Below are 24,358 nucleotides of genomic sequence, written 5' to 3' on the forward strand. Positions count from 1 at the left end.
ATATATGTGTGTGTGTGTGTATATGTATGCATATATATAATATGTATGAATTAATGCACACATCTCAGTAGAGATCTCAGTAGAGAGAATACTCTTCCACTGTTATATCTAATGGTATTAATGCTTTGATAAATTTATACTAATTATTCTTACTTCTCCAAATTTAACACCTGAAAATATCATATATCTGGCATTAACTGATAAGTGGAATTTCATTATCTATTGGTATATCAGTCTGAAGCTACCTCCTTATACCAGTTCATCACATTTCTCTCTAATTCTTTAGTTACTGCCTTATTTATCTTTGGCTAGATCCTGATAAGGAATAATAAGATAAAGTACAAGTAGTAGTGATATTTTAGCTAGACAGTTTTAAATTCTTTTCATGATAAAACCTAAAAGAAGAAGGGGCACTGTCTATAAATAATAATAGGACAATTGTGCCATAATAGGATAGGGTAAGGTGAAAAACTCCTACTTTCATCTTTTCACCATGTATGCTTTGTTGACTTTTTTTTCTGGCTATAAGTAGCAATTAACATGATTATGAACAAAAAGAATGCTGATTTGCTTGAGTATAGCCAAATGAACTTTGTAAATTAATAGTTTATTTTTTCTGAGTGAATGCATTCTATAGTACTTAGTTCACTGTTACAAACAATTTTCATGATATTTTATTATGGCTTCATTCTAAAATTGCTTTTTAAACAGTGCCACTATTTTTTAACCATCCATGTAACTGAATGGTTTTTAAACCTAAATCTTAAAATTAAACATATTGGGTCTTCCTTTTTTTAAAAAAAAAAATGTGTTTCTTTTTGCTTTTTAAATATTGAAGCATTAATAATTTGCTTTGGAAGTAAGCTGTTCCTATTAAACTGTCTGGTTATAAGGTATAATTTTTTTTTCCATCTTAAATAGATCATTGAGGTTGGACTTTGTGAAGTTTTTGAACTGATCAAGGAGACACGATTTTCTCATCCATCCCTGTGCCTCAGGAGTCTCCAAGCCCTGCTGAACGTGCTTCAGGGTCAGCAGCCAGAAGGCCTCCAGTCAGAGCCACCAGAGGTCCTAGGTAAGAACTCAGGGGCATTGAAGTCTTTAATGTAAAGAGTTTCTCCTGAAGCACATACAGCAACCTGTAATGCAGTCTTTGTTTAATTATGGTATTGAAACAGCAGGGATATAAATTTTAAGGTATTTTGCTATATTCTACCATAGTTATGGTTCAAGAGTTACAGTTCATGTACAGACAGACATATTTTTATTATTCTGATGATAAATAGCAAAACATAAATCCTTGGTACCCAGAAGTAATCCTCAAGCTTTATAGTCACTATTAACTTAAATTATTCTTATTAAACTTTTGGCCAAAATATCTAATACTGACTTTTTCTAACTTTATATGTTGCTCTGGACAATTAAAAAGATAGGAAAAACAGGACAAATGCTACCAACCCAAACAGCACAATAGGTTTCTAAAAAAAGGGCTTTTAAAAAAATTCATAATAGATAAAAGTATAGTTTTGTTATAAAGCTTCTAAATTAGTAGCAACTTCTATTAAATAAAAATCTTTGCTTTCTTTTAAAGTGTATTAGAATTCTGTAAATACTTGCTTACATGCCATTGACTTAGGAGTTCTTAAGAAATAGAAATAGAGATGGAGACCTAATTTTGAAATTGGTAATTGCTTTTCTCTGAAGCTATCCATGCCTTTGAAGAGTTTGCATTTTTTTAAAATCTCAAGCATCAAGCATGTATCAGTCACATGGGCCCCATCTGTGGAATTTCTGGTTCTCTAGATTTGGAGCGGGACCCAGGAATTTGCATTTGGAATAGTTTTTGGCTGATGCCAATACTCCCAGTCTGGGGATCACACTGCTGATCTGGACTAGAGTTTGATCCTTCTTCTTTACTTGACTATTTGGATTTCATTAGATCTACATGTGAGAAGTAATTTCATGAACCTAATTACATGTCAGATTATTCTTTTTCGGTCATATATGATGATTAGTTTTTGTAATTGATGTTTGTTGTTTTATTTTAGTGGGGGAAGGGAGTGCTGACTATGAAAGCAAGCTGAGGATTTTTAAAAACAATAGCCATCCCCAACCACCCCCGGCTTCCCACCCCATGTTATTAAATGCTACTACCAAATAAAAGCTGTCATGCTTGTTGGTTATTAACATGGTAGCACAAGTATTACTGTTGTAATGCACTACTTGATTTCATGGCATTTTACTGAAGAATTTATTGATTAATTGATTAATTTTACTTAAGAATATTTTACTAGTTATTCTTAGCTATGGTTTGTCAATTAACAAATTGAAATATTAAAAATATCCACTAACACCTGTATATCCTATTTCTTACTTTGAACAACATGATAATCATTCTTCTCCTAGACCTTTTACCATTCTGTTGTCTTTTATCAGTTGTTATATACTTTTTTCTGTATCCAGCCTATACCTAAATACTCCCTTTCATTTATTCTTTTAAAAATAGATCTTGTTCATAATACTGAGTTTTGAAATTATAATGTGTTCTTTAGCTTAATCATCTTGTATCAAAACTTTCAACTGATTAATTTGTTTGCCTTTATTTTCTTGTTAACCTTTGTTCTCTCTTCTATCCTTTTTTTAAATACTTCAATACTTATTTATTCTTCCACATATATTTTAGGATTCATTTAAACGAAAAAACCATTTTTGGTATTAAATTAAATTCATAATTTAATTTTAGGATTGACATTTGATGATATAATATCTATTGAGGAAATATTTTTACTTGTTACATTATCTCCTGTATTTTAAAAAATTATATTGCTGGATTTGATTTGCTAGTCTCTTCTATCCTTTAAGTGCTTCTTTCTGATTACTACTTTGACTTATTTTTCTTTTGAAGGATTTATGATCACTTCATATATTTTATTTTGTTTCATTAGATCAAAGATGTAAGTAATTTTTTTTAAACTAAATTTATATTGAAATCTGTCTGCTTTTTTCTTTTGCTCTAATATAACCACATTAGTTATACTTTTTTTCTACTTTGATATATTTCATGAAATGTATGTATATGTTTCACTTTTGCTATTGGAATAGCTTGATGATTATTATACACTAAGTTTCTTTTTTTTTAAAAATGGATTTTGGTTTACAAATTGTATAGTTAAAAAAATATTCCTTTATATCTATACTTCTGTTCAATTTAAGGTTATAATATATGTTCTCAAGTAGTTACTTAAATGTAATAGCACCTCCTATGTTCTGTGCTAAGAGCTATCATTCAAGGGTAATCAATCCAGACATTGTTATTGCTGTTATGGGACTTAGCACCAGACAGTTGGACACTATATGATTTCAAATGTGGAGTAGCATAGAAGAAAGCAGAGGGAATTCTGAGAGTCTATAACAGACTTTCCTCAAGATGTGGCATTTGAGATTTAAAGGGTAAGTAGGAAGCAATTAACTAAGTTTCTAGGCAGAAAGGACAGCATGCGGGAAGGCTCTGAGACAGGAAGGAAAATGACTAAAAAGAGCGACAGCTTTGCCAGAGGTGAGGAAAAAGTCAGGGACTAGATCATGTGGAGTTTGATAGGCCATGTTAAAGGAGTCTGATTAGTGCTCTAGGAGGAATGGAAAATTACCCTCTATTTTCTTATGCTTTAAAACATTATTTTATATCACTTACACTGTTTCCTTTCATTTGAATCTAACATTTGATGACAGAAGCATTCTTTGTCTTGTTTGCCAATGTACTATGCTAACCTTGAATAGTTCCTGATGTATAGGAAGAATTCAGGAAGTGTTTACTGAATAATTAAAAGATTAATGGACCGAAGGATAATAATAGAAGGAAGGAAGGACAAAGAATGGAAAGAAGGATGGAGGAAAGGAGGGAAAGGTGGAGGGAAGGCAAAGGGGAAGGTTAGATGGAAAAAGGAAACACAAGTGAAGAAAGGGACGGAGACTAGAAAGAAGGAAGAGGAGCAAAAAGGAATTAACAAAGAAGAAAATGGATACTAAGTGAAAAACCAGATTTTTGGTTTGAAAATTCTCTTTGGCTATAAAGAGGAAAAAGTGAATGGTAGGAGCTAAAATTTATGAACACTTTTTAGTAGTCTGATTAAGAGATGAAGACAGGCCCTAACCAGTTTGGCTCAGTGGATAGAGCGTCAGCCTGCGGACTAAAGGGTCCCAGGTTTGATTCCGGTCAAGGGCATGTACCTTGGTTGCGGGCACATCCCCAGTAGGGAGTGTGCAGGAGGCAGCTGATTAATGTTTCTCTCTCATTGATGTTTCTAACTCTATCCCTCTCCCTTCCTCTCTGTAAAAAATCAATAAAATATATTTTTAAAAAAAGAGATGAAGATAGCATGGGTTGGGAAGATAGTAATGAGGTAGAAAAGTGGAGGAATTAATTAGGAAGCAAAATTGGCAGGACTTAATTAGGGATTAGGTATGGATGATGAGGAATAGAGGAAGCCTAGATTTCCATGAGTTAGCAAAACCCCCCAACCCCCCAAAGAAACAAACTAAATGGCTTCGTAATTTTAAGAGAATTGTGATACATTAATTCTCTTTTTCTCATTCTCCTTCTTCCTTCCCCTTTCCTTCTCCCTCTCTTTATCTTTCTCAGTTTTTCTGACTGAGTAGTCACTCTTTAAAGATTTTCAAATTCCCCTTCCCTTCTAGAAAAGAGGTATCCCCTTCCCTCCTACCATTCAAATCTTGGGCAGAGTTGTTCAGGGAATTTTGTGTGGAGACTTCTGATAGCCATAGAACATTCATGTGTTATTTTTCCATCTTTGCCACTAAATGGGTTTATGATTTAGGAGAATCTTTTAACCTCCCTGTGCTTCCATTTTCATTACTAATCAAAGGAGGAGGACATCTGTTTTTTTGGATTGGAGGTTTTTCTAGGGTATAAAATGAATTACATATCACCTCTGTAAGTGTGAACTGCTATATTAGCAATAAAGGTAGTCTATATATATAAAAAGCCAGCAACCAGAATGACGTAACGACCAGAACAACTGGTTGCTATGATGCCCACTGCAGCCAGCGAACCGGCTGGATGGGGTGGGACTGGCCAGCCAACCTCCCGTGGCCCCTCCCCCAAGTCTGCCCCGCCCCTGATCGCCCCCCCCCCCCATAGGGGGTGGGACCAGCTGGACAACCTCCTGCAGCTCCTATCCCTGCCCAGCCACACCCCAGATCAGCCCCCCTACCCAAATCAGGGGCAGGGCTAGCTGGCCAACCACCTGTGGCCCCTCCCCCTGGCCAGCCCCGCCCCATTGGGCTCTCACCACCCTGCTTGGCCTGCGGCCCTCCCCCGAGCAAGCTCTGCCCCCAATTGCCCCCCCCCCACTCCGATCAGGGGCAGGGCTGGCTGGCCAACCACCCATAGCCCCGCCTCATGGCTGGCCCCGCCCCCAATCAGCCTCCCCACCCCAATCGGGGGCGGGAGTCACCAGCTAATTGCCCACGGCCCCTCCCCCCAGCTGGTCAAGCCCTGATTGGGCCCCGATCTGGGCGGGCCGGCCGGCCAACCTCCCACCATCTCCTCCTCCAGACAGGCCCAGCCCGATCCACCCTGGTTGGGGCCGGGCCGGCTGGCCCTCACCTGTGCACAAATTCATGCACTGGGCCTCTAGTTTTATAATAAAGTAAATTACAGCACATATTTTATGTATTCTGTTGTTTTGCAAATAAATACATAATTTTCTGGGCACTTAACATTTTAAGAAGCTCGTATTTTTCCCTTAAAGGTAAAATCAGTTCAATAAATAGTCTATTACTTTATAGGATGTTTCTGGCATATGTGAATGCCTCAAGGAAAGTTTCTTATAAATTACCTTGGATACATTCCATGTCTTTATTGATGAAAATGAGGAACTGAACTAATGTTTTCTAAGGTCCTCTGTATATAAATCTTCTAACTTCTTTGAAAAAAAGGGTAACTAGAAGGAACTAATGCAAAAATAAGTATTCAAGCTGCCTTAAATATTTTTTTTGTAATGAGGCAAAGGTAAAAATAAATAATTATCTGCATATAATGTTCTGTCCGTTGAGTGAATATAATTGAATTCTATTTTATCTACAGAGTCTCTCTTCCAGCTCCTTTTGGAAATCACTGTTCGAAGTACTGGCATGAATGACAGCACAGGACAGTCTCTGACAGCACTTTCCTGTGCTTGCCTCTTTAGTCTGGTGGCTTCTTGGGGAGAAACAGGAAGGACACTTCAGGCCATCTCTGCTATCCTCACCAACAATGGCAGCCATGCTTGCCAAACTATTCAGGTATTTCATATTTATAGCTGCTTTGAAAATGATAAGATGCTGATTTCATCTTGATTTCTATCATTAGGAGTTCCTGATTTTTCTCAGTCTGTGTAATAGTTTGATCTGTCCAAAGTTGATATATAAGTAATGTATCATATTCAAGCTAAGCTATATGTGTGTTTAACTCTGTAGCATTAAAGGTAATAAATGAAATTTGGCAAAAATGCAGATCTTGAGCTTAGTTTTGTGTCAGCACCACAGCCTTATCTTTCTCTGTGGCATCATGCTCTCCAACCTCTCCCACCTCTCTTGCCCTAAATTTTCAAATATGGAATTTCTTCATAGTTTCCAAACATCTTTTCTCTGTTTAAAGAAAAAGATATGGTATTATTCTACTATATTTTTGATCGGTTGATTATAGTTTTTCATGATTTGTTTCTGAGCTACTTTAACTTGCATAATACATTTTAAGCTTTTAATATTTATGGAATAAACTTTCTGTCATTGTTAGTGGTGGGAAATATCATCCTAATATGTAAACTTGATTTAATTATTTTGGATGGTTTTGGAAATTGAGTAAGAAGTTACTACTTTTCTCTGGCCCCTTGGATAAGCTCCAGAACATGGAAAGGCTACCTCCATCCTGTTTTAAGCAGGCCAAAGATAGCAAAAGGAGTATAATGAATCATTTCTGGGACTTACTCAGTGATATTGAACTCTCCTTATCAAACATGAGTTGTGCCCTTACTTTAATTTTCTATTCTTACTCTTTTTCCTTTTTCTGTCCTGCCTGAAATCCTCTTTTCCCTCTTTATGATCCTTCATTTTTGTTGTTGTTAATCCTCACCCGAGGATACTTTTCCATTAATTTTTAGAGAGAGTGGAAGGGACAGGGAGAGACAGAGAGAGAAACATCGATGTGAGAGAGACACATCATCGGTTGCCTCCCATACAGTCACCCTGGCCAGGGCCAGAGATCAAACCTACAAACGAGGTACGTGCCTTTGATCAGAATCCGAACCCTTGACCCTTCGGTTTGCAGGTCAACACTCTATCCACTGAGCCAAACCAACTAGGGTTATCCTGAATTATTTTGAAGTTCCTCTATGCAGTGTTTTTCAAAATATGTTCTGCTGCTGTGCTTTAAGAGTTTGGCAAAAATTTTAATATAAATATATACTGAAATATATAAATACTTCTTAAATTTTAATAAAATAACAAACATTCTGATATCATATACCAAATTTTAAAAGTATAGTGAACATAAACACATGAGCTTATTAGGCACCCATGTGATTTGTGCGTGTGTGTGTGTGTGTGTTTTGTTCTTGTTTTTTTTAACCAGGATATGAGGTGAGATTTAAATGATGAGTTAAAAATGAGACACTCCAGAGGCAGGAGGTGTTAGTGTTGGGGGTATGGAGAGAATATTCTTGGTATCACTGTGCTATGGCATGGAGGTAAGAATAAGAGTGGAATGTTGAAGACTGAAAAACGTTTAGTATAGTTGTAATATAGAAGATCAGGTTGAAGAGGTCCTCAGAAAATAAGAGAAAGAGAAGGGAGGTGGGGAGGAGAGATAGCGAAAAGGGGTGGGTAGAGGGGGGAGGAGAGGAGAGAGAATTGGTGAGGGGACAGAGGGAGAGAGAGAGATGTGTAACATAAAATAAAATTAGAGGATCCAACTAGGAAATCCAATATCTAGGTATCCAGCAGAGAGGAAGAAATTACCCAAGAAAATTTACAAAGAAAACTTCTTCACCACAAATATAAACATTTCATATTGACAAAAAAAAAAATGCACTGAGTGCCTAATACAATGAATGAAAAAGGCTTACACTAGACATACCTTTACAAAATCAGAACAGTGGTAATAAAGAGATGATAAAGCTTCCAGAAAGCAAAGACAGGTTGTGTACCAAAAAGATCAAGCAGAATGGCCTTGCACTTCTCAGAAGCAACACTGACATAGAAAATAGCAGAACAGTGCCTTTAAAGAGAGGGAGGTGGGGAAATGCTGTTCACCATCCCTAGCTCAATCATCGGTCATGTTTGGGTAAAGATAACGATGCATTCAAACATGCTAGGTATGGAACAATTTTCACTTTTATGTTTGCTACTATCCTTAGTCTCTACTAAAGCAGGGGAAAAATGGAAATGATGTTTTACTTTATTGAGAGGAGTATGGGTAACACTTAAAGATAGTTATAGAGATAACTTAGCATATGCAAAAATGGGTCAGTTGTTGACTGGACAAAACAAAGAAAAGTTATGTAAGGTGAGAAATGTTTTATAATTTGACTTAGTTCTTGAATATGATTACACATTCATAATAAAGTGACCTCTGTATACTGATTTAACCAGAAATTATTAACCCATTGTACACCATAAGCGTCCATTGACGCAAGCGGCGGACCTTCCCCACACGCCACGTGCGTCTATTAAAAAAAAAAAAATCTTTTCCCTAAGTGGCAGCCTCGACTAACTTTAAATCATTTTTCATGAGAATTTTCAGCTGAAAATATTCAAGAACACCCGAATTGTGAGTAATATATTTATTTTTATAATATTCATTGCAAATTGATTTTTTAAATTAAATTCAAAATATCGTGGCATGTGGGGATGGTTTCCATTTTGGATGCGTGGTAGTTAACTGGTTAAGTAGCTCAATTTTGAGGATTAGGAAGGGGAGGGGCATCATCTTTCATAGTAGACATCAATATAAAGTATCTGAAACAAAAAGTAAAAATGGAAACTTTCATATGTTGTATGAATGAAACTCTGGTTCATTGCAAGTAACAAGATTTCATTCTTTTTTATGGCTAAGTAATATTCCATTGTTTATATGTACTACATCTTTTCTATCCATTCATCTATTGATGAGCACTGAGGTTGCTTCCATATCTTGGCTATTGTAAATAATAATGCAGTGAATATTAGGGTGCATATATCATTTCAAATTAGTGTCTTCAGTTCCTTTGGATAAATACCAAGAAGTGTGATTGCTGGATTGTATGCTAGTTCTTTTTTTAAATATTTGAGGAACACCTCTATACTGTTTTCCATAGTGGCTGTACCAATTTACATTCTCACTAACAGTGCACAATGGTTTCCTTTTTGCCAGATCCTTGCCAACACTATTGTTAATTGTTTTTATGATGATAATCATTCCCACAGGTGTGAGGTGATATCTCATTGTGGTTTTAATTTGCATTTCCCTGACGATTAGTGATGTTGAGCATCTTTTCATGTATTTGTTGGTCATTTGTATATCTTCTTTGGAAAAATATCTATTTAGGTCCTCTTCTCATTTTTTATCAGATTTTTTTTCTGTTTAATTGTATGGGTTCTTTATATATTTTGGATATCTGATATAGCATTTGCAAATATCTTTTCTCATTTACTAGGTTGCCTTTTTGTTTTGTTGATGGTTTTCTTCACTATGCAAAGCTTTTTAGTTCCATATAGTCCCATTTGTTTATTTTTTTGCTTTTGTTCCCCTTGCCATAGGAGACAAATCCAAAAAAAATATTGCTAAGAATGATGTCAAAGAGTTTGTTGCTTATATTTTTTTAGAATAATTTTTTGGTTTCACGTTGCATATCTTAGTCTTTAATCCATTTTGAATTTATTTTTATATATGGTGTAAGGAAGTGGTCCTGTTTCATGTTTTTGTATGTGTCTGTTCCGTTTTGCCAACAACACTTATTGAAGAGACTTACTTTTCCCCATTGTTTCTTGCTTCCTTTGTCATAGATTTATTGACCATGTAAACATGGGTTTATTTCTGGGCTCTCTATTCTGTTCCATTAATCCGTGTGTCTGTTTTTGTGCCAGCATCATACTGTTTTGGTTACTATAGCTTTGTAGTATAGTTTGAAATCAGGACGTGTGATATCTTTAGCTTTGTTTTTCTTTCTCAAGATTGCCTTGTCTATTCAGGGTCTTTTGTGACTCTATATACATTTTAGGACTATTTGTTCTATTTCTGTGAAAAATGTCATTAGTATTTTGATAGGGATTTCATTGAATCTGTAGATTACTTGGATAGTATTGGCATTTTAACAATATTAATTCTAATCTATGAACAGTATATTTTTCCATTTGTTGTGTCGTCTTTAATTTCTTTTATTAGTGTCTTATAGTTTTCAGATTACAGGTCTTTAACATCATTGATTAAATTTATTCCTAGGTATTTTATTCTATTGATGCAATTGTAACAATTTATTTTCTTATAAATGATTATACATGATTAAAGTGTCTTTATTTTGTCTGTTTTATGTTAACAATGTCTTTTTATGGTTTTTTTTTTCCTTCTCTTTTGTATAGGTGCCAACGATACTAAATTCACTACAGAGAAGTGTGCAGGCAGTGTTGGTGGGAAAAATTCAAATTCAGGACTGGTTTAGCAATGGCATTAAGAAAGCAGCTTTAATGCACAGGTGGCCATTAAAAGAAATATCTGTTGATGAAGATGATCAGTGTCTACTTCAGAATGATGGATTTTTTCTTTATCTGCTATGCAAGGATGGATTATACAAAATAGGCTCTGGATACAGTGGAACAGTTAGGGTAATGTGATTTCTTATGGTTCTTAATCATAACAGAAGTTATATCCACACTGATTTGTGTTCTGTTTGTTTCTAGCTTCATTTTCAGAGTACCATCTAATTTTGATATAATAGTATTTCTTTGAAAAATTATAATGGAAACAAATGTGTTAAATATCATTCATCTATTTTTTATTGGTTATTAATGATGAAACTATTGGTAGACTAACTTTTGTTATTTTGCAGGGCCATATATATAATTCTACATCTCGCATCAGAAACAGAAAAGAAAAAAAGTCTTGGTTAGGGTATGCTCAGGTAGGAGAATATCGACAAAACTTTTCTTTCTCATTTTTTAAAAACGTGGTTTGTACTTGTTTAATCAATAAATAATATCGCTTCTATTTAAATAGATATGATATATTTTTAATAATATGTCTATAACAGTGGCATGGTATAGTGTAAAGAACTTGGCTTAGAATTCATTAGATGCCTACTTTTAGTTTTTGCCCTGCTTCTTACTAGCTATGTGACTTTGGTCAACTCAGTTAAATTATTTTATTGTCTATGATTTAGCTGTGAAATGGGGATAAAATGTCTTCTGTTGGACTTCTCTTTTAAGTGAGCCTCTAGATAAAAATCAAAGACTGCCTTTATCATTAGCAAATCTGCAATAGGAATATAGCTGTGACCTGAGGCCAAGTTAGAACTGTAAACTCGTTTATTCTTCATCTAAACCAGTACCTTACAGGGAACAGTGTATGGTCTTTCCAGTAGATAGCTACCTACACAGAGGATCATGCAAAGTATCACCAAAGAGAAAAAAGAGCTGGGCCTATGTTGCTTTCTTAATGCTGCTGTCTTATCACCTGACAAACATGGCCAAATGAGTGTCCACTATCAGATACATCACTCCTCCTCCTCTGGAGAGAAGCAAATAAACGATGCACAGAGGGGTCAGAAGTGTTGATTTCTATACTATCCCTACTTGAGAGGTGAAGCCAAAGTCCCTTGTGGAAGATAGAGAATAAAGACGTTCCTTGCCCAGCTCACTGTTTGTTGTTAGTATCAAATAGTAAAAGATATTCAAAAGCATTTTGAAAATTAAAGAAATTACTATTGTTAAATGAAAAATAATCCTACTATACCAACTATTGGGGGGATTTTGAAATTAAAATTTAAAATGTCAGTTTCTCAGTAATTGTCTCTTAAAACTTAACCTGGTTTAAAATGTCTCATCGAATTTTTATTTGCCACTACTATATTTTATCTAAGAAATAATTCCATGGAAAATAATCATTACAAAAATATGTTCAGGGGCATATCACTAAAACTACTACTTTATTTATTTTTAAATATTAACTTAAATATTTCTGTTATTTTTCCTTAAAATATTTGTTAAACTAACAGTGGTCATTTCTATTATTTACTTAGCAAGTGATATAATAATTTTGAACAAAATGTGCTGTCCAGTGTAGAACCTATATATATAAAAGCCTAAGCAACTGTTATGACTGAAAGAGTGGAACAGATGGTTGCTATGATGCGCAGTGACCATCAGGGGGCAGACGCTCAATGCAGGAACTGCCCCCCTGATGGTCAGTGCGCTCCCACAGCTAACCTCCCGTGGTCCCTCCCCCCGGCCAGCCAACCTCCTGCGGTCCCTTCCCCCTGGCCGGCCAACCTCCCACGGTCCCTCCCCCCTGGCCGGCCAGCCTCCCGAGGTCCCTCCCCCCTGGCCGGCTAACCTCCCGCAGCCCCTCCCCCTGGCCAGCCAACTTCCCATGGTCCCTTCCCCAGCTGGCCAACCTCCCATGGTTCTCCCCACCCCCATACACGAATTCGTGCACTGGGCCTCTAGGGTCTAATAAGTGTATCTGAGAATATAACAGGTTAATTGATACCCAGTGATATACAATTTCTCCTTATTAAAGTTTACCCATGTTCTTATATTTTTAATCTTTACCCTATTTTACACATCAATAGTGATGTATTATTGTATCTCAAAAAACCATAATACACAACTGTATGACTACTTTTACTGCTAAGTTGGTAATAAAAAAAAAATTAACACATAATATAGCAAAATTTTTTGTTGTTATCAGGGTTATTTATTGTATAGAGATGTGAATAACCACAGCATGACAGCCATAAGAATAAGCCCTGAAACACTGGAACAAGATGGTACTGTCATGTTACCAGGTATGTTAGTGAACACCTCATTTTTTTCTTCATATTTGATTTTAAGAGATGTGCATGTTAAGCCATTTAGACATATAAAGAATGAGTAGCAAGGAAAAGTGCTTGTTTACAAATAGGTTAAAAAAATCTTGACATGCAAAATATCTTATAGTCTATATAAAGTTAATACATCTAAGGAAAACAAACATCAAGGATATAGTATAAAGTGTTTTCTTATTTTATTTTAAATTATTGCCCGTGTGCAGCCTGACCCCCCACCAAGGCTATTTCAGCTGCTGAATTAGTGGGGTGATGTTTGTTGTTCTTGATAAAACCACAGCTTTGGCTCTCATAGCTGGAATAAAGAACCTCCTGTTTATTTTTACTTTAACAATGCACTTTGGGTTTTCTTCTATTTTTAAAAGGTTTTCACAGACAAAGATTTCAGGGCAGGTCAGGAATTTTTAAAAATTCCATTTATGCTTTTAATAATACTCTGATAAGATTCCTTTGGTTTAATTGTGAGGTTTTACTCATATTTATCACTCAAATCACTGAGCTGTCTAAATTCTGAGGGAGTAGATCTTAAATTTTGTGGAATATTGGGCAAATGTATAATATATTCTCAATTGGAAAGTCTTTGAATTTGCTTATACCTTTAGTAGATTCTGAAAGACTTTATATTAAAATATTGAATACTTAATATATTTATCAATAATTTCATGGTAAGCAGCAATATTACCTCTTGTGCACTTCGCCATCTGAAAATGATAGAGAACTACTTCTGAAGATCACATTGGGAAGGATAGTTGCTCCCAGCCTGCTTGTGAATTTTTTAATATATTTTTATAACTTCATCAAACATTTATTTGAGCATTGCTATATATACACATATCCAAATTAGTATAAATGACACTCTGTTAAAGAAAATGCCACATTTTATGTGTGTTTCACAAAAAAAGCTACTTTGGAAAACAGATGACTTATTAAAACAATTTGTAAATAGTCATCTGTTTTTAGATATCTGTACAGAATTTTTTTTAATATCACAAGTTTGGACCATGTCTCTGGTTCGAATAACAGTAATAATAGTAATATTACATATTTTAAAGTAATAATGTGTGTCCCCATATAAAAGGGATTATACAGGGTGGGGGAAAGTAGATTTATAATTGTAAATACACAAAACACAGTTTGTTCTTGTATTATTATTTATTTATTGTATTTTCCATACAAACAACTGTAAACCTACTTTTGTCCCACCTTGTATTAAATGTATAGTATTATCTAAACAAAAAGAACAAAATTCATTGTAACTCCACTTCCCATATATAAATATTATAACATATTGGTGAATGCCCTTCCTATCTTTTTCCTATGTATGTGTACATACTTGTAAAAAAGTGATTTTATGCTACATACTGCTTTTTAACCTATCCTGTTCACTAATCATTATGAATAAATTTCCAGGCTATTAGTCTTCCACAATATAATTTTAATGTTACAAAATATATTCCATTCATTAACATATTGAGATGGAAGTTTCTTCCAATTTTTTGCAATATAAATTACACCATAATGAGTGTCCCTATTGCTCTGTCTTTGTGCAAGTTATTTTAGGATAATATACTGAAAGAAATTCTTAACCTTCGTCCAACAGATGGATACTAATATAAACAATTTACTTCTGAGAAACCCTCATTTAATAGAGATTGACTGAGAAGACCATTTTTAAATGGTCTATCTTCAGCTGTTGTATTTATTACACCATGATAAAAAATAACTTACTACTGTCTTCAGCTTACATTATTTAACATATGAAATGCGACTTTTTACCAATACAAGTGTGGCTTTCTGTGTTTCATAAATATGTATCGTATTCACGGTGAAGAATGAAACAAACTTTGGGAGGATAGTCCCATGTTGTGTGCCTTACGAACTGGCAGATGTTGCTCGATATTTCCTGAAGATGCTGTCTTATAACATTACATGATGGATAAAGAAAGGATAAAGAGAAAACCTTTTTGAAATCACACAGCAGGAAGACTTGCCCTCAAGCCTGAAGAAGCCTTTTTCCATCTTTCCATTTCTTTGACCTGGACTGCAATTTCTTCAACAGCACTTTTTTTTTCTTCTCTCTTTCTAGCTACAGGCAGCTCTACCCTATAGCTTTATAATCAAGTACAAGCAGAAGTGAATTGTCTGGATATAGACAGAATTGAATACCATGTTTAAAATTGATATAAATCTGGTAATTCTTTGAGCTTCATGATCCAACTTGTCTTATAGTCTAGTTCATAAATTAGTTGTTTTAAACCCAGCATTGATGAACTTAAAACGTAATTTTTCCCCTATTAATTGTTATTTTAGCCTTTATGTGTTGGCATATTTCTTGTATTGTATCCTATGTCATTTACTCTCCATGTCTGGTGACAGGTTGCCTCAGATCATGAGGGTTTTGCTACTCTTCTTGCGCCGCTTCAGTCCTCACCCCTGCAATTATCTGAATTATAATGAGTTTTTCTTCTTTGCTTTTTAGTTTAAAATCTTACTGCTTAGAGCTTGAGAAGCATCTTTCTTGCGCCTCTTTGTATTCTGTACAGTGGACTAGGAACTCTTTCTTTCGATTTCTCCTCTCTTTGATTACCAAGTCTCTTGGGCTACCAGTGGGCCTTGTCTCCCAGTTTCTATTTCCAGTTTGTGATCACTGAATTCTCTATTTGGTAAGGGTCTGCCTGTGTTTTGCATATTTATATTAAAGAAGTATGCTAGTATGAAGCTCCTGGGCAAAGATACAGAGTAATCCATCTTATTTGGGTGGGTTCCATTACTGCATTCCAAAAACAGAATTTTATGTTTTGTTGATTCAGGTGCAAATAGAAATTAAATATTATTTTCTTGGTATTGTAAATTAATGGAGTGATTCATCCTAGTTCTCTGCAGTTATTTTGGGAAGCGTGTGTGCTTTTTTACTTGCTTGCTGAACATTTATTTTTCCAAAAGGATACAGTTTATGCTTAGATGTTGATTTTGCTTGTAGATTCATGTTATTTAGTAGCAGTCACTAACACATGCCCCAGTGGTCCTTCTGTAATACTGGTATCCCTTGTTATAATCGTGCTTGTGCATTATTTTAATCAAAGTATATAGTATACTGTTCCACATACGGACATATTGACAAAATACGGTATTCCAGCCAAAATTTATGAGCACTTTCAGATAAAAAGAACTACATAAGCATAGATTTGTCTGTTCTATGAAGGATGAACATTTAAAAATTGTATAACATGCTAACTGTTAAAAATGCTGGGAATAAGCATGAAACGTCTAAGTAGAAACTGTAAACCCAGTTCTGTTTTATAAAGCAAGGGATATCTGTAGTTGGGCACCATAGATTCAAGTACAGAAGTTTTAGGTCCGTCTGTATTTTTCTGTGACACTAATACCTGTTATGTATGTCCGAGGAAGAGTGTTGCTTACATTCGCATGTGATTGTATTGAAATGATTATAACCAATGACTGTAGTTTGTTTATTGTGGTGCATGTTTATGATCAGACTTTAATACTAATTCATTTTGAAAGTAGGTGGGCTCTGAGTTTCTTGATTATGGAAGATTTATAAATGTAAGCACAAAATGTAATAAGTATTATTAGTTGAATTATTTAGTTCCTGCTAATTTGTAATTCTTTATTAAAAAGCACAGTCTCCCTTTGAGTTTAAGTTTACCCTTATTGCGTGGAAAAGTCTCATTCTGACTTCATCAGAGGAGTAAAGTCATTTTGTGAGGTGTTGGTTTATATTGTAAAAGAATTACTTTTTCTTCCTTCTGCACAGATTGCCACACTGAAGGTCAAAATATTTTATTCACTGATGGAGAATATATTAATCAGATAGCTGCTTCAAGAGATGTAAGTACTCTGAATCATGAGTAGCTGATGTAAATGCAATTCCTTTCTTATATATTACTTGATTTGTGTTAAATGGAATATAGAGCCTTAAAAGATCAATTTATGCAACATAATACTGTGGATGTTTTATTTGTTTTAGGATGGCTTTGTTGTCAGAATATTTGCCACCAGCACTGAACCTGTTCTACAACAAGAATTACAACTTAAACTGGCCAGAAAATGCTTACACGCCTGTGGTATCTCGCTATTTGATCTGGAAAAGGACTTGCATATTATAAGTACGATGGTCAAATAAGCCTTTATTCCATATTTTAATTTTTAAGTTCTTTATTCTTTTGAAGACTAGCACTGTTTTCAGCAGTGTAGCTTATATTTTAGCAGCTATTTTGCTGTTATTTTAAAGAACACTTATGAATTAATATGTATAAGTATCCAGGAAATATGGCCTTTAAACAGTATGATATATGAATGCTATTTTAAGGAAGTGACTAATAATTTTCCATTTTCATTTTCAATAGATCAAAAGAAAATAAGTTTACATTTGATAAGACTTAGATGGACAACACTTGTGGACATCATTAGTTTATATGCTCCATCTATATTCAGTTATTTAAAATTTGAACACTTCTTTTGTAAAATTTTACTACAGTGATATACATAGTTATCTTTTTGAAACATTTAATTTTGGTTTGAAAATATTTTCAGGATAGCCATAGAATGATCCTATAAATTGTGGAAATGGTAATTGACCTAACAAATTGATTAATAATCTTTCATTTTGATACAGATATAGAGACAACCTCAGTGTATTTCTCAGACTTAGTGTAATTATTCTTGCAGTGTTGTAGTAGTGATTAGTACTACTAGTTTCCGTGGTGTTTCACTTTTGGGTTAAACCTGCTGCAGGGTTAATAGTGCCACTTTTTAACATATAGTGATTTACTTTGCATACTAATTGAATTTTGTAGTATTTTTTCATAGAAAAATATTGAATTGAAATGATAGTTTTTAAATTTAACAATGCTATGAGCTAATTAATTAGTAGTTTGTATAATTGGACAAAATCATAAAATGTGCCATATATAATTATTTACTATTCGTTTTATAATTTGGAAATGCACACATATGTGCTCAAATTCATAAAAATTTTCTGTAGTAAAAAGCATGAAATGGAGAATTTGAAGTACCTTAATTCAGATATTTGCATGGCATTATTCATGCTCAAAGGTCTGGACAAACCTCATCAAGCTTTATATTTATTTATTTATAAACTAGACAGTATAAACTAGACAGTGAGGATCAAATAGAATAAGGTTAAATGCATTCTATAATGTCTGCGCACTAAAAAATGTGTTATTCGTTCAATAATTCAAGGGATATTGCTGGCATTGCTTTAAAAAACTTTTTTATATTTAAAAAATTAATCTGGCACTAGTTTGGAGCAAATTAAGAAGTTTACGGTAACCATATCTTTCCTTGGAGTAATGTACCTATTGTTAATAATTTTCAAAAATTCAGGCATATGACATTTTGTCGTACTTGTTTTTGTTTATATTAATTGAATTGACTTTTTAATTACTCAAAATAGTCCAAATTGTGCGTGGAAATATTTCTATTAAAATAATAGAATTTATTAGTCTTGTTGTATTATCAGGTACAGGATTTGATGAGGAGTCAGCAATTCTTGGTGCAGGACGAGAGTTTGCACTAATGAAAACAGCAAATGGAAAGGTAAATTACTATTTTAGGATTAAAAATTAACATTCTCTGCTTTAAGAGATAGTCGGTACAATCAGTTGATTAGTTTATATAGTTCACATGTGTAAACAATCTTTTTAAATTTTGATTTAAATTATTTCATGTTATATGGTAAAATTTTGTGCTAAAGTATGAAAGAAAATTGACATTTAAGAATATAAAACTTTATGAAATCTTATATTTTTATAAATATTTACTTTTTAATTATGGGACTCTTTGTGTAATTTTTTGAGTTGGGGATAAATTCACATTTTGTGTTTATTTTGATGAATAGGATATCCATTGCAAATTTCTATAAATGAGCAGAAATATACAGACTACAAGTTGGAGGAAGTAGGAGCATGTGTAATTCAGTTATAGATTGTAGAGGTCAATCTATGGAGTTGAAAACTTTTTTCTTATCTAGTGCCTCTGAGGATAAAGTAAGGTAATTAAAATAATTCTAAAATTTCTATGCAAACACAGTGTTTTTGTATGTAGGGCTTTTTATACTGGAGAAAATGACTTGAGAATTTTCTGAACTTAAGTGTTTTGAGTTTTGAGTATATTTATTAAACATATTTTTTCATATCTATTCAGGATACTTATAAAGTATCTTATAAAATTGAAAGATGATCTGTCAATCTGTGCCATGCTTCCATGCCTGTGGGCCTATTTTGTTAGTGGATTTATTTTGTTCATTAGATTATACCTATAAGTGAAATCATGTGATACTTGTCTTTCTCTGACTGGCTTATTTTACTTAGCATAATACTCTCCATGTCCCTCCATGGTGTCTCAAAGGGTAAGAGATCCTTCTTTTGTACAGCTGCATAGTATTCCATTCTGTAAATGTATCACAGCTTTTTTTAATCTTCTCATCTACTTTGGACAGTTTGGCTGTTTTCAAATCTTAGCTATTGTAAATAGCATTGTTGTGAATATAGGGGTGCCTATATTCTTTCTGGTTGGTGTTTTGGGATGCTTAGGATATATTCCTGTAAGTGGGATCATTGGATCACATATTTAATTTTTTTAGGAAATTCCATATTCTTTTCCGTAGTGACTTACCAGTTTGCATTCCCACCATCAGTGTACTAGGTTCCCTTTTCTCTATATCCTTGCCAACACTTGTTGTTTGTTGATTTATTGGTGGTAGCCAATTTGGCAGGTGTGAGGTGATACCTCATTGTCATTTTAATTTGTATCTCTCTGATGATTAGTGCCTTTGAGCACTTTTTTATATGCTGTCCATATGTCCTCTTTGGATTCCTTTTGTTGAGTTTGAGTTGTAAAGTAAACCAAGGAACAAAATAGGCCCAGAGGCATGGAAGTATGGCTGGGACTGATGGATCTCAGAGGGAAGTGTGTGTGTGTGCGTGTGCGTGCATCGGGCCAGCTCAGACAAGGGTTCGAAAGCCTGAGTGAGGGCGGCGAATGGATGAAGAAATGACAGACAAAGAGAATAAGCTGGGTCTAGGTGGATCTTCCTGTGCCTGGCTGAGGCCACAGAGAGAGAGATCCAGAGGCAAGCTGAGCCTTTATTTTATAGCCAGAGGTAAATAAGGTAGTGGTCACCATAGTTACAATATTCTTGTGAGTTTCACTTGTTTTGGCAGGGCTTGCTGCATCTCCCACAGCCTATTAGCTTCCCAGATAAGGTCTAGGGAGCGTCATAAGGTCAAGCCTAATTATGCTAAGAGGACTGTGCCTCTAAGCTGGGACTTGTTTGTGGCTTTGCCAACAGGTCAGGTCGAGGCTTAACCCTATAGCCGCGCCCTACATATATGTGTGGGGGGGGGGCGGGGTGTGTGTGAGGGGAGACACAGAGAATAACCAAATAACTTATTTGCATATATGCATATTCCATGGACATAGGCAATAGCTTGGTTAAGACCTGAGGAGGGGCAGTAGGGGAAAATGGGGGACATCAACAATAAAGATAAATATTTTTTCTTAAAAAAAGCTACATTAAATTAAGGCATCAATTTAATTTTTGTAGATTTTATTTTTATAATACCCTCAACAATAAAGATAAATGATTTTTTAAAGAAATACTAAAAAATAAAATAAAATTGAGAGACAAAAGATAAGTATTCTGAATAGATAGGAAAAACCTATTATGAACTCTGTCTTTTTGGAAAAATATGCCTGTTTCTCTCCTCAGCTCACGTAAGTCAAATAGTATTAAAAAAGAGTTTGGGTTCTTGTTATTTTTGTTCTTCAATAAAACATGGAAGGTTGTTTTTTTCTGTCAGGTAAAACCTGGTGCACTACTCCAAAAGTCATTATAAGTCCTGTTTTCTATTCTTTCTTCTTCTTCTTCTTTTTTTTACATATCAGATATATTACACTGGAAAATACCAGAGTCTTGGAATCAAACAAGGTGGTCCTTCAGCAGGAAAATGGGTTGAACTACCAATTACAAAATCTCCAAAGATTGTGCATTTTTCCGTTGGACATGATGGCTCACATGCCCTTTTAGTTGCAGAAGATGGCAGCATATTTTTTACAGGATCTGCTAGTAAAGGAGAAGATGGAGAGTCAAGTAAGTTAACTAATCAACTGGATAGTCAGTAAAAATAGTGTAAAATTTATTAACATAAGGCATATCAATTCCAACTGCAGTTACCTCACCAAGTTAATAAAGGATTTTAAATTGGGGCTTATTCAGTTAATGGTGGTGGTATACTGTTTATTAAAGAACTGTGATTGCAGATTGTATTCTGCAGTTCATATGCATGAATTTTTATATGCTTTATGTTTAATTGGCTATTTCTCTGTTTTTGTCAGTTGTTACTATTTTTACAAACTTATTTATTTCAATATATTATTTTAAGTAACCCCAAATTTTGAGAGCAATGTATATTTCAGAATAAAGTAAACCTTATGTAACCTTCTGTATTAGTGTCAGTTATTGATGGATCACTGCTCTTGGTGTTATTTCTCTAAGATGAAAGCAAACCCTTAGCAATGAAGTCTTCCTCAAAGTGTCCTGTTTCTCTTTTTATAACTTTGCATTTACTTTATACAGTCTAGCACACTGGGGTAGCATCTTATGAGGAGTAGGTTTGAAGTCAACATCTAATGTAAAAATCATGTGTAAATAAAAAGACCTTGAAAGAAATCCCTTAAAATAGTCAGAAGCTTTAGCACAGCCACTTTTTCCTTTAGCATTCAGAGTACCAAATAACACAGTTGCTGTGTATATCTATGTGGATAGTGCTATATGAAAAGATATAATGGCATTTTTAAGTCCCAGAACTGTACCCCGCACAGCAGAATGTTTTATTCTGAAAGGCATGCAAAATTCGGGTTGAATAAAGAAACAGGAAGATGGATATTTCCCATATTTTACTGATTTTAGGGATTTAGGTTTGGAAAGCAGAGGTTGCTTGAATCCTCTACCTTGAATTTATTTACTTTCCCTCCTTCTGTATATTCCCCTTTCTTACACATTGACTATGTGTAGCTACTTAATATGCTTTGAATGAATGAGGAACTGATTTTACTTTCAAGGTTCTAACATAAGAATATATGTAAGATAGAGTTTGAGAGAAAAGGGAATTTTTAAACATATGGTAATGAAATGGTTTTGATAATGTAAATAGCTAATCTTGAGATTGGGCTTCCCAGAAGTTTGGTAGAAGATTGTGTTTCCCATTGGGAATTTCATTGTGCTACAAAGAAGAAGATATGACACTGATAGTCTAAATTTAATTAACTAGATGAGGCTTGTAAGGTTGACACATTTTAATTAACATGTTGGGAAACCTAGGCCTTTGTGAAAATAAAGTGTGTCATAAGTGCAAATAACATGTCTTTTTCCCTTGTGGTTTATATACAAATTATTTTTACTTGTACATTGATGCCTTAATTTAACTTTTTTAAAGCTAAGAGCAGACGGCAATCAAAACCCTATAAACCTAAAAAGATAATTAAGATGGAAGGAAAAATTGTGGTGTATACAGCCTGCAATAATGGAAGTAGTTCTGTTATTTCTAAAGATGGAGAGTTATACATGTTTGGAAAAGATGCCATTTACTCTGATAGTTCAAGTAAGTTAAATTTAAACACTATTTCACTTTTATGCAAAGAAAGTTCAAGACTAGACATTATGTATTGCATAGATATGTCTAGAAAATTAATATTTGTAGACTGCTTTCTCTACATTTTTCACATTTACTTACAAATACAACATTTTGTGATTCCTTCCTGTATTATTTTTGGGAACACACTCTAGTTTTATCAGAATGAATTATGGCACTTGGCTAGTGCAGCTGTATTTCAGCTGTTACTTTATCTGGAAAGCTTTCCCTAAGCTCAGTTAGATGCTCATGTGACATGTTTCTGGTAGTGCTGTGAGGAAATTATTTTTATAACATAACTGATTTATATATGATAAATTACTTATCTCCTCTCCTCCCCCTGTTAGGTAGTTAGGGAGAGATTCTCTTTCCCTTATTTACTACTAGAGGCCTGGTGCACTGGTGGGGTCCCTCGGTTTGGCCTGCGGGGATTGGGCCGAAACTGGCTCTCCAACATCTCCCAAGGGGTCCCAGATTGAAAGAGGGTGTGGGCCAGGCCGAGGGACCCCACCGGTGCATGATCGGGGCGGGGAGGGACCACAGGATGGCTCCAGGGAGTGTCCAGCCCATCTCACCCAGTCCCGATAAGCCAGACCCCAGCAGCAAGCTAACCTACTGGTTGGAGCATCTGCCCCCTGGTGGTCAGTGTGCATCATAGCAACTGGGTGAATGGTCAAACGAATGATCAAGACACTTAGCATATTAGGCTTTTATTACATAGTACTAGAAGCCCGTTGCATGAAGATTCGCGCAATAGGCCTTCCTTCCCCTGGCTGCCGGCACCGGTTTACCTCTGGCACCCGGGACCCAGGCCTTTGGTCAGGCTGCAGCAGAGATGCCAAACCTCGAGGCTAGGCTCTTCAGTCTTCAGTCTTCACTTCAGCTGGAGCCTTCTGTCTTTGTTCCATGCCCACATATGCAAATTAACTGCCATCTTTGTTGGGTTAATTTGCATAGTCGCTCTGATTGGCTGGTGGGCATAGCAGAGTGACACCCATTTTCATGTTTCTCTTTTATTAGCATAGATTATATCCCCAGTGCCCAGCACAGCGTCTGGTGCATAATAGGGGCTCAAGAATTACTTGTTAAGTGATTGAATGACATGTAAAACAAAAGTTTAAGAAGTGAATATGAAGGATAGAACTAACCAGATAGTTTTTTATTTATGAATTTTGATTTTAAAAACATCATATTTGTTTGCTAGGTTTTCTTTCTGGCACTTAGAATTGAGTATAATGATTGGGCAACCCACTAAGAAGGTGTTTATATGAGGTAAATATGTAAAGCCTAGGGAAATGACGTATAGCAAACATTCATAGCAATTATTAAGTTGAAATGTGCTCAGGTGATATGTGAGTTGCTTAATGTGGTAATAATTAGATTTGTAGTTGGCCTTTATGTCAAATGAATCAAAATTTTGGGATGGACTCATGTATAGTTTAAAAATAATACTCAGTGTAACTATTGCTTGCTAAAATCCTTTTGGCTAGGGATTCATTATAACATTACAAAATTAATTTAGTACCAGTCTTATGGCCACTTATTTCTCATATTGGTGGGTTATTTTATCCCAGAAATGAAAAGTTCTGCATTGAGCCCTGGTGTTGT

The 24,358-nt window shown here is 34.8% G+C and overlaps 1 protein-coding gene across 1 annotated transcript in view; it reads left to right on the forward strand.

Annotated features, from left to right (window-relative positions):
• MYCBP2 (MYC binding protein 2, E3 ubiquitin protein ligase) overlaps positions 1 to 24,358 on the forward strand; it is a 275,789-nt gene that overhangs the window by 50,577 nt on the left and 200,854 nt on the right. Inside the window, exons 4-13 of the mRNA XM_023751731.1 lie at positions 922 to 1,075; positions 6,107 to 6,303; positions 10,615 to 10,857; positions 11,082 to 11,153; positions 12,941 to 13,037; positions 16,852 to 16,925; positions 17,065 to 17,203; positions 18,580 to 18,656; positions 21,006 to 21,210; positions 22,556 to 22,720. Coding sequence (XP_023607499.1) covers positions 922 to 1,075; positions 6,107 to 6,303; positions 10,615 to 10,857; positions 11,082 to 11,153; positions 12,941 to 13,037; positions 16,852 to 16,925; positions 17,065 to 17,203; positions 18,580 to 18,656; positions 21,006 to 21,210; positions 22,556 to 22,720 — 1,423 coding nt within the window. The remainder of the gene's footprint in view (positions 1 to 921; positions 1,076 to 6,106; positions 6,304 to 10,614; positions 10,858 to 11,081; positions 11,154 to 12,940; positions 13,038 to 16,851; positions 16,926 to 17,064; positions 17,204 to 18,579; positions 18,657 to 21,005; positions 21,211 to 22,555; positions 22,721 to 24,358) is intronic.

Source organism: Myotis lucifugus, unplaced genomic scaffold (assembly GCF_000147115.1).
Source record: "Myotis lucifugus unplaced genomic scaffold, Myoluc2.0 scaffold_24, whole genome shotgun sequence".
Classification (NCBI taxonomy): domain Eukaryota; kingdom Metazoa; phylum Chordata; class Mammalia; order Chiroptera; family Vespertilionidae; genus Myotis; species Myotis lucifugus.